Source organism: Frieseomelitta varia, unplaced genomic scaffold, assembly GCF_011392965.1.
Source record: "Frieseomelitta varia isolate USP_RPSP 00005682 unplaced genomic scaffold, Fvar_1.2 scaffold_909, whole genome shotgun sequence".
Lineage (NCBI taxonomy): Eukaryota > Metazoa > Arthropoda > Insecta > Hymenoptera > Apidae > Frieseomelitta > Frieseomelitta varia.
The window spans coordinates 1,112,802-1,124,844 of NW_025110711.1; the positions used below are offsets into that span (position 1 = coordinate 1,112,802).

General features: G+C 38.3%; 1 protein-coding gene across 3 annotated transcripts in view; it reads right to left on the reverse strand.

Annotated features, from left to right (window-relative positions):
• LOC122537444 (rho GTPase-activating protein 7) overlaps positions 1–12,043 on the reverse strand; it is a 413,295-nt gene that overhangs the window by 289,350 nt on the left and 111,902 nt on the right. For all 3 annotated transcript variants that reach the window (XM_043670601.1, XM_043670602.1, XM_043670600.1), the window contains one exon: positions 1,711–1,753. In XM_043670601.1, the coding sequence (XP_043526536.1) occupies positions 1,711–1,753 (43 nt within the window). The remainder of the gene's footprint in view (positions 1–1,710; positions 1,754–12,043) is intronic.

Below are 12,043 nucleotides of genomic sequence, written 5' to 3' on the forward strand. Positions count from 1 at the left end.
ACATCTTCCAGAATATCTGAGGCATATTTTTGCGAGAACAAAGGGACGACGAAGACCGGGACACATTGTCAGATCAAAGATTAAAGCTTTCAAGGAATAGAGACAGCCTACAGGTGGTATACATCCCCGTTTCTTCTACATTTCGCAACGACCTTCCGACCTTCTCCTTTCATCAGCTTTCTGCACCAGTTGCTTCCTTGTCAAAAGATCTCGAAAGCAATATCTCGAAATATGCCAGTAATATTCACACAGTACGCAAAAATCGGAATCAACCATGCAAAATATCACGCGAACATCTGCTAATATGAATATTCGCGGATGTATCCGAACTGCAGAAGTCAGCAATATTTTAACATTCTTAAGTATAATACTCTTCTAATAGAAATTAAAAAAAAAAAAAAACGAAAGAAATTAAATAAAATTGAACAAAAATACTTTTAAAGAGAGATGAAGACAATTTCAATGTTGGAATTCAATTGACAAATATTCCTATTAAAATTATGTTCTCTTCAAAATTCTTATGCATAGCAACCAATCTTTTCACAATTGATTTATACAAGACATACATTTTTTTCTCTTTATTTCTAAAAAAAAAAAAAAAGAAATGTGATTTATACCACACCATTCCATTAAAAAAATAATAAAACTAGGTATCCTGATTCTAAAAAAAAAGTCCTATTTAATCCAAACAATCACATTGTGAAACGAACAACGCCGTACCCGAAAACAAAAACAAGGTTGAAAAGGCTCGCGTGCAGGCGGATGAGAACGCGTTCGAGGAATCGATCGCGAAAGTTTAATTAATTATCGATCAGCTCGCGGGACAGCGCTAATTGCTTTCTCGAGGCGCGACTCGTAGTCTCGTCCTGTGATTAAGGCTTCCGGTGGGAGGCGTGCTGACCGTGAAGGCTGAAATTAAGAATTAACCGGCGCGCTGGGGCGCGAGTTTCGCGGACGTGTGCACCGGCTACTTTCGTTCGCCGGTGGTGTGACGCCGGGGGCGACAAATTGCTCGAGCTTCGATCGAATAAATCACTCGGCGAGCGACAGAGGAAGCTCGACGGAAATAGAATCCGTCGAAGGGGAAGAAAGATCCGGGGAGAAAGGGCCGACATATTGCTGATATTGCGGCGACTCTGCCACGAAAAGAAACGCCGTTCCTGGTCGTGTCACGGAAGCGGTTCGTCTTTTCTTGCGCGTGATATCTCGATATTCTCGCCTTGTTTGTTGCGTAATTTAAACTTCTCAATGGCCTGGCTTTTGCCACTCGCGGAACGAGTTATCGTGGGATTTAATCAGTGATGGGAAATGGAACTTTGAAGTTTTGAAACTCTCGAAAGAGTTAGAGATTATCATAGTCACAAGGCATTGTGCGATATGAAAAATTATTTTCTGTCTCTGAAATGTCGAAGGAATCTTTGAAAGAAATGCAATGTGTTTAAATTTCAGTACTCTTTCCATTGACGTCTATCTGGCTATGATTGAAATTGCTTTCGAAGGATTTTTTTTTTTTATGAATTTTGGTATTCCCCGACATGGCGACGACTAAAATATCCGAAATCGAATCGGTCGTTCTAATAGCAAGAATAGGGCAAGCACGGACGGCCATTAAAAGTTCAACTCACTCGGAAATAGTTGAACGAAACAACGAAAACGGAGTTGTACTTCTTTGTAAAGAACTTCTTTCTGCTTTGTTCGTTGAAAACTCACCTGATAGTTGTCGTTCCGATTGCGAGCGTGGCTGCTGCAAACTCTGTAATCAAAAGGAATGATTCAGTTACTTTTCGTACGAATGTCGCGTAAAATAATACAATATGAAACATAATATAATATAATACGAAATAATATAAGACAATATAAAATTTCAAAACTACTCCCGTCTACTAAAGTTTCAAATGTTTAATTCGTAAATACGAATCCGCCGCACGTAAGAATATTCTTGGAAAAGTCACAATAAAGGGATTCTTTGTACCACGACATTTTCTCTTACCGCTTTTTGTTCTTTGTCCTTTTAGGAGGATTAATACATGCAAAAAGTTGGCCGCGTAAATTCCTTCTTATTTAATAAGACAATTTTCGTGCGCTAACTACCAGTGAACGTTTACAGACGTACTGCAGGCATTGTAATTTCAACTTTCGCGACATTACGTTATCAAAGGCTCGTCGATCTTTATTTCTTTCTGTTGAACGTCTCAGAAAGACGCGCGTTGTTTTGAGTGCGAGAGAAAAAGTATTTCACAAGACCTGTTCATCGGGAAATTTCATGGAAAGAAATATAACGATTGTCTTGACGAGAATCGAGAAATATAAAACATTATATTTCATCTTGATCCGGTATTTAACTCTGTGTTTCTTTGTTTAAAAAATAAATTTTTTAATACTTAACATTTTATTTAATATTTAATATTTAATAAATTTTTTAATATTTAAAAAACTTTGTCTTTAGAACATAAGCAGAGATTGCAATTGGAGAAACATTGACTGTAATTAAAGTTTGTAATATCGATCGTGCAGTCAACTGGGATCAATTAGCCTAACGACGAAACAAAACTACAAACGACGGAAATAGTACGTCACTCGTAGAATCGGTCGATTCCTTTTCCTGTCGTTCCATCATCGATTCCAACACGCTATAAACAGCGACGCTGACCTCCATCGACAAATGCATTTACCTAAATGCAAAACAGCGCCGAAAGATTTATGGATTCGTCGTCCTGTCGATGGTTAGCAACGACACCATTAACCTCTCTGCACCAGGTGGTAATAAAACGAACGATCGAACGAATGCACTGTGTAACAGCTCGGACTGTACGAATTATTTAAATTAAGCTCGTGTTCAAATTAGTCAGACTTAGTTAACCTCTTGCCTGAAAATACCGAGTCACGAATGCATTCGTGACTCGGTACGAATTATGATCTGAATTAGAGTGGCGAGCAATTCGATTTGAAAATTAGAAAGTACAAGTCACAATGCCTTGCATTTAATACGAGATTCAAATTGTAGTAATTAATTTTTAGAAAGAAAAATCATAAGGCAAGGGGCTGAATTTAAGACTGGGTCGAAGAGTAAAAGAAAAAAGGAAATAGATCACGACAATTTGTTCATGCTTCACGCTTCGCGTAATTTATACTGTTCGGAATGATATTCCAAAGTTCAAGACCGAGAGAGCTTCGTGATACTTCAACTGCATGGAAAAAAATAACGAGTTCCCAGATGAGAAAGAAAATGAGAAAGAAGTCTAGAACAGAAGCTTTTCTGTTGAAAAACTATGGTCCCGACCTCTTTCAATTTCGAGTTATTCGAATGTCGCGAAATTTCCAAAGCAAAAGTTCTTCAGGTTGTTCGATACTTCACCGAGAGGGTATGGATATTTTGCCAGCAACAATTTCGGCAACAAAATGTCCTCGACCGAGTTATTAATTAAATCGCCGGTCCTGCTGATCCGCGGCTAAACTCCCCATACAAAATTAGCATCGATTGATGGCCTGGGTGATTACTACCATCTCAAATTGCATTGAAATCGTTCGGGGACAGCGTTGCCCGTTAATTGGCGTCATCGTCGAAATTCACGTGGGCGGCCATTATCGTCGTTGTTTTGTCGGCATAGTTGCACAACGTACTTAGCCTCGTCACTCGCGGGGGCGTGTGCCTCTCGGAAGAGAAAAGAAAGAAGCCGGAGAGAAACGAAAAACCAAGGAAGGAGGGAGGGGGGGGGGGTGGGGGAGAAAAAACAAAATCGCTATCTCCCCGTTAACAACGAACATGGGGGAATTCGCTTGAAGCGAACAGGTCGTACCATGACCTACATGCGAAATATCGAGCTGGCCCGGCATCCAGCATCAAAACAAACGAACGACCGTGACCTTATCCACCGCTGCTGCAAAGCGTTCATCGATCAACGCAGTGTACAAATAATCCTATAAAAAGGGCAACGTGTAGGAAGACGACATTCTCCCGTGGATAACACCTGGGAGAATAGCCGCGTTCTCGCGTGTCGATATTAACCTTCTTGCGCTGGAGTGAAACGTGTCATGCACGCCGAGAATTTTTTCCCTCAAATTGCAACAATTTTTTAATTTTAAGTATATATATAAAATAGTCTTAAATTATTCCCAATTTTTAGCGAGTTAGCTTCTTTATCACCAGTAGAAGAAATGAATGATCTTATTTTTAGAAAACAAGCAATACCTGCAATTTTACAATTAACTATTCACAGTCTTTTAATTCTTTCGAATATATATATATATATATAAATGTAACCCAGGCAAAACAAATGATAAGTTCATTACTTCTTAATAATTTCTATCCAGTGATATCATACCGACGAGTTCAAAAGAAAAAGAAAGCGACGCGTTATTGTGTACAGTTCGGTCACTCGTTATGGTCCGCGAAACCAGTTGCCAGCGCAAGGGGTTAAATTCACCGCTTGCGAGCGAGATACGTCTCGTGACGTAATTTTTTGTTGGCGTACAACCGTGGACGAAGGGTAATTTTGTACGCGTCCGAGGAATTCTTTCTTGGATTAGCCGAAATTTGGAAAATTGCTGGAGTATATCGATGAGGAGATATCTTACGACGTGGCTCTTCGTTCGCGTGCAGCGTGTCCTGTACGTTTTCTGAACTTGAATTCAAATCTATGTGTGACGAATGGTAATCTGAGTGTCGAGTAGAATTGTACTAAATAAATTTCGAATGATCTCTGATTTTAATGTGTTACACTAATAAATTGTTGCAAGACGAGAAAAATCGTCTGAGAAATTTTTAAATTTTGAACATCCTTCCTCGTGCAAAATTACAATTGTTTTGAAAAACTTGCAAAGTGCAAGGTAACTGGACTAACAATAGGTAGAACGAGATGCTGAGGAAAAATCAATCAGTCAGCTGGAATTGAATTGAAGGAACTTCAAGTGATGGACACAGGGATACTTTTATTGATTTGTCGTTCAGAGTGTATCTCAAGTTGCGAGAACTTGAAAGTGACTTGAAACTGAAAGGCACGCGCACGTAGGAAAGGAGCGAGCCCGAGACGAAAGAGCGTTTCCTTTGCGTGGAGATGAATGCCATTAGGGCCAATTAGTTGTGATAACAGGGAACCCAGTAGGCGTTGGGAATTTGATTTTGAGAAAAATACCGAGACTGCGTGGTACCATGTAGAATGTGATTGCAACAGCATGCAAATAACACGGTGAACGAGCTGCGAATAGAACATGAGAATGCACGAATACCTATCAAGCTTCTGTATTTTGCTTCTTTTGTTTTTTTTTTGTTTCAATTTTAAAATTTTTTTATATTTGACGTATGATGGAAATTAATGTATCGCGAACTTGCATAGAATCACGAAATTACTTAGTTACTGATGAAACGAAGTTACAACGAAACGTAGCGCATAACGAATTTCACTGATATTCACTTTAACATTTAATATTTCACACTAAAGTCAATGCTTTAACTACGCTACGTTGAAAAGGTGAGTCGTTAATTCTCAACGAAAACAGTGTGTTGAATTACACTTGAACTTACGTTCGTGTGTCGAAGAAACAAAGTTTAAAGTGCCTACACAACGAAATTAATTGTCTTTCACCGCACAATGCTGCAAGCGATAAACTGCATTTTTAATCGCGTTTCTAAATTTCAATGTACATACCAAGCAATGAAAAAAAAAGAAAAGAAAAAAAATAGGAGCAACGTTGCGATTTTTTCTCAAGCAATACTTCTTGCCTGAAGAAGAAGAGATTCCGATAAAATTCTCTCCCTCTTTCAGATTTTTGTGAACACATTTTTTCTTCTTTTTTTATTGCTGACGATCGATCAACAGCGCACAACGGAGAAAAATCATCTGGCAAGCGTGAAAGTTCGTCTCTGTTCCTTCGTCTCGATCTCGAGTGAAATCGTAAAATCGACGCTGACTTTTGTCGATAAACATTTCTTTCCTGTTGTTCCCCGATCGATAACGTAATCATTGGAGAAGCAGTAAAATTGCGAATGCAATTTATCCTTGCGTGTCGCTGAATTCACACGAACATTTGTACTCATTCGGTGTTGAGTGATTATATTCGAAAATAATAATCTCGAAGATGAAAAATCTTCGTGCTTTATTGTACAAGAAATTTACTTAATTTTGTTATTTTGTTATCAACTGTTGAATTTTGAAGTTTCAAGTAAAATTTCTCAAACACATAGAATCATAATTATAACTAAACATTCGACAAGTGTCCTAAATCTACTTCGTCCCGTTTTACAATCGTTAAAATCCTTAAGCGAATCTCTCTCTCTCTCTCTCTCTCTCTCTCTCTCTATTCGCATGAATTTAACGCTCCGAATGATCTGTAATGATATTCCATGTTAATTGCACGCAATGAAGCTCGTTAATTTACGGTTAATATCGACACGTGTCAAGGTAGAAAGTGAAGTTAGCCATGGCAGTTTCTGATCAACACGAAGCCCCGTGTGTGCCCGCTACGTCACAGGTGCAATGATTTTTTCGCTGCCCGACGGAAGTTCTCCTCTACCTAGAGGCTTTTTGCACGTACAACCCACACACGATGGTTATTAGAGCTATGAGAGATGCCAACCGATTAATACGCCGACATGGCTCGCTGCTCCATTAGCTTTGATCACTCGCCACAGCCGAGAGATGCCGATCCCTCCTCGTATGTACGTGTGTACATAGTGAAAATGTATGTTTACCAAAGCAACGATGCTCACTCGTGCGCGAACTATCACCTCGTGTGTCGACACTTCATTGATAACGCGCATTCACCGATGGAACTCTACCGAAAACCACTTGGTAAACCATTCTTCTCCAGAAATCTCTCATTTCACGTGTTCTTGCGTTTTCGATCGAAATTAAATATAAGTGCAAATGACAGTTACGTTTGTCGAACGAATGACAGTTTCAAAGGTCTAATTATGAATTTATACGAATTAATTACTTTTAATACTTTCTGGCAACAAGAACGTAAATGGGAATATTTCGTTCTAACGTTTGACATTATTATCCTGTGACATTTTAAATCCTGCGAGTTAAAATTTCAACAACGAATGCGGAGGAAAGTGGAGTCGAGACCGAAACGAAAATTTTCATTTAAATTTTATGCATCACGCCCAATGCATAAACGAACTTGAATCGAATTTTATAATCGTAATTGCCAATTGCGTGTGAAATATTTTCACTTTCACCCCGGCCACGTTTCGCAATAAATACAATTCCCGATCTCTTTTTGCAACGCGAGGGGAATGTTTATCGTTTTCAACGACATAACTCATGGATCTGAATGGCCGTCGTGCAAAATAACGATACATATTTTAGCGCCGGCATTCGCAATTTAAAATGTGTTAAAAACCGCCGCGCGAAACTGGGACTATAAATAACGCTGCCCTGCTAAAAGAACGAAAAAATATTGCGCCAACTAAAATATCATTTTTAAACCAGTACCGATTAACAGTTCGCGTTACCCCGTAACGCAACAATAGGATACGCTCGTAATTTATAGACATTGGATGTGGTGAGCCGCGAGCTGATCAATAAATTCCGGGCAAATAACGCTCAACTGGTTGCAAATTTCGCGTCCAATATTTTTCCTCCCATCGATGGATAGCGAAACGCAACAAACGGAACAAATGGAATGCCGCGAATTCACAAGCCGAGTTGCGATGATTTATCATCCTACTCGTGCAAGTGGAATACGCAACATAATTTCGCTCGCTGGTACGTGCCGGCGCGTTTAATCCTCTGCAACCAGAATCTCATTGATTTACAAGAGAAAGAGATCATTAGTTGATCGTAGTTATTTACTCAGGTTTAAAGGGAATTTAAATTAATTGAAGGTTTTACGAATTAATAATTATCATATGTAAATTTGCATTCTTGCAAGAACGATAAGAGTTTGTTTCAGCTATTAAGTATTGTGCATGTTTTATATCTAAATTTATAGCGTTTATATCTAAATTTATAGCGTATTATATCTAAATTTATAGCGTTTTACATCTAAATTTATAGCGTTTTATATCTAAATTTTCTATAGATGGATATTGCATAAAAATCAGAATTGTACAAAAATGTAATTGTATGAAAATTGTTTTGTGTACGACAGTGTTCGACGTAGAATTTATATGATAATATTTATATTATTTCATATTATAATATTTATACTACTTCATATTATAATATTTATATTATTTCATATTATAATATTTATATTATTTTATATTACAATGTACAAGTTTCAGGTTATCCGATATCACAGAACATTATGTCTTTTATCAAAATCGACATCAAAGAACGAGCAATTTGTTTCGTATATAATAATTCACCGTGCAAACTGACATAATATCTCTACGTCTGACAAGAGTTTATATACAGTTTTCTCGTAAAGCGAGCATCTCTCTTTTATTCTTTCTTTTTCCAATCTTCCGGTAGCGAAACATGCAACGAAGTCTGAAAACTCTTTAAAAAAATAATATAGGAGAGCGCGTGACGCAATGGAAACTCATGGAAAATTAATTGCAGCTCCGAAGGTTGAAAGCTTCGCGTTTGCCTTTTCAAGTATAAAATTTCAAGCACGTGGAATTTAGTTCTCACTCGAAACAATTATTCGGCCGGTGAAGAGCTTACTGATTATCGTTTTATATTTCTCTATTTCAATATACCTCCTATATGTAACATGTGATTTGAAATATTCCAAATTTTCTAAATTACACCGTGTGATCTTTATATGAAAAGATATTACGATTTCATAACATTATGAAAATTTCTTTTCACTGAAAATTTCAATATTGTTCTATCTATCCTCAAGATTTTGATAATTAATTGTACCATCTTCCCTCGAGCAAATTCGCAAAAATTTTCTCCAAACTTCGCAAAACATCACGGAATAAATAAATATTCTTTGAAAAAATCTCTTTCCTTAAGTTTACACTTTTGTGAATGGAAAGTAGACAGAAATACGAGATATTATTTTTGTATCCCTTTTTGAACAGAATTTTCATTAAATTTTGATAAACACATACCTGATTCTATTGGGATGCAAAGTGAATGCAGATAGATATGTCATCTGCTGTTACTTTCTCAAACTTGGAACACTGATCGAAAGCAAGCACTACTTACTTAAACGCGTCGAAAATCTCAATAGGGCGATCGTTAGGCAAGAGTCAAGTTTGCCCGATGCTAAAAGTTCGGGCGTTTATTTTCTGCCGTGTTTGGGGGAAGGGATGAAAAATGGCCGAGATAAACAGGGAATATCGGTTGGCGCGGCTGTGCATCGGCGCGGAGGGTCGTTTTTAGCATCAAAGCATCGAGCCTGACCTTGAACAATTTACGTACACCGGACATCCACCACGAGGTTAAAAGCGCTGGCAACCGGGTCGCGCTGAAATTCCCATAAATTACGCCGGCACTGTTACTCAATGCATCGCGAGAACCTTCTTTCAACGAATAAGTCGAATCAAAAAAGCCACGTGACACCGGTCGTGTCGTCGCGAAACCATTTCACGATCGCGATCGATGATATCGAAAAGTCCTTCGGATAAATATAGAAGCTAGCTCACACGACGTCAACGAACGACAATTTATTGCATCCCCCCTGAAATACGTAGCAACTCTCAGTTCTAGCTTTTTTATTCTGTTTCCTACGAAGAACAGTCCCATTAAAGGTTTGGCGAATTTGAGGAATTTTCGATCGACGTGACATGAATTTCGTTGGATCGAAATATTATTGAATTATAAAAGTACTTAATGAAGAATTGCGGGAGAGAAGTTTGAAAAAATTTTCCATAGGTGTTTCTAGTAGCTGTTTAAATATTTATCCTTGTCAAATATCTGAGACAGAATACTGAAAGATTATACAGGGTGTTTCTTAACTTGTGGGAGCTGATTGTACGCCTAAAAATAATGAAAAAAAGTCATATAAATGTATGTTCTATCTGTCTTCGTTTATGAGATATAATGAATTTTCTGTTTTAATTACTTTTACAAAAGATGCTCGAAATGACCACTTTGCATTTGAAGACAAGCCTCCACGCCTCTTGTCATTGATCTGATTACTCTCTCTATCATTCCTGGTGTTTCTCGAATTTGTCGGAAGCCTTGCTCTATTCTAATTCGTAGTATTTCAGCATTTTCAATCGATGTTGCGTATACAATAGATTTTAAATGTCCCCACAAATGAAAATCTAATGGATTCAAATCCNTCCTCTAATATTTCGTGTAAACGCGTGCTCAAAAAATCAACGTACTTTGTGCCTGTTAGTTTCCCATCAAGAAAAAAAGGTATAATTAAAAATTTATCAATTATTGCTGCCCATACGTTTAAACTAAACTGGTGTTGATGTCTTGAATGCACAATAACATGTGGGTTTTCTTCATCCCAATTATGATTATTATGAAAATTGAATATACCATCCCTGGTAAATCTAGCTTACTAGAGTTTGCTGTGTTTATAAAATTCATTATATCTCATAAACGAAGACAGATAGGACATATATTTATACACAATCAGCTTCCGAAGTGGGTCCAACAAGTTACGAAACACCTTCTATACTGTATTCTACATTAGTATTATTAGTATTACATATTTCAATTTGAAGAATTTAAGCTAATCGTATTGTATTACGAAACGAAGGGGTAAGGGAGATTTCAAATCTCTTACTAGCAAAGCAACTTTGCAATTTCATGATAAGTATCGATAACATCGATCGTCCTCGATGAGCTGCTCATCGTTTACGCTAATCTTGTTCGGTTGCTTCCTTGTTTTAATGCCTGCCTGAGAAACTTCCAAGCTTCAAACTTGTAATTGTAATTTGCTTGACTTCTGGCTCGAGAGCCACTTTGTCAAATGAAATCTTCCCGGGTCAGAGAATCTTTCGGCAAGTTTCCAATTACATCGTGATCCTTCAGCTGAGACGGTTCGACGTTCTTCAACGTGTTTTTAATTATTATAAAATGCCCTCGCGAGTCGGAGTTCGAAGTCCATGAAAATTGGACAGGGAAATATTCGATGTCTGAATATATTGCTTCTTGATTAAAGTTTTGCAACTTCGTTCAAAAATTTCCATTTCGTTTCAATTTCATTTTAATAGCTTTGCATTTCGTTCGTAGAAACGTTGCACATTTTTCAACGAATGGAACAAGCGAGTCAAGTGAAAATTATCAAGACTAATCTCTTACGCTGACAACTGGTTCGCGAACCATAACGAGCGACCGAACCGTATACAATAATTCGTCGCTTTTTTTTTCTTTTTGAACTCGCCAGTATGATATCACTGGATAGAAATTATTACGAAGTAATAAACTTATCACTTGTTTCGCCTGAGTTACATTTAAATATACTTAGAACTGAAAAAATATTGCGATTTGGGAGAAAAAATTCTCGACGTGCGTGGCACGTCATTCCAGTGCAAGAGGTTAATTTCGACGAATTCTGAAAGAAAAGAAATACTCCTAATTTACTACGAAATTTCCAGGATCGTAAAATCCTGTATAATTTCACCTAAGCTAACGCAACAAAGATACAGCACCCAACGGCAACTAATTATTAAAATGGTAACGAACAAAGACCAGAGAATAGTCGTCGCGTGGTCACGTGGTATCTTTAGCGATTCAATTGAAGGCGCGAGTCAGTCAATTTGTGCACGATACTCGACTCGCCCTGTCCCGTAGCAGGTGGAGAGATACCTGTCATGAAAGGGAAATTAAGGTTCATCGTGCCAACAAAGTGTCAATCTCGCGATGGCCTCCGCCGGCCTACACTGGCTGCACACGCGCGGCTCTACAACCGCGAGTAAAATACAAATACCGTGGTGCTCGCCGATGGTCAATGCCACGCAAACGTGAAGTACACGTTCCACGTGGGCAGTGACTAATGGTGGCCCATAAGCGCGGATCACCGAACGGAGCGCAACAGACCGAGCAACGTATCTCAGCTTGGTAATCTCGATGCCAAATGCCATACACGCTTTACCGCCACGTGATTAATGCCGCCTATTGGATGCTAGGACGATACTCTCTCTCGCTGGTTGAAACGCCGAACTTCGCCTCTTCTGCTC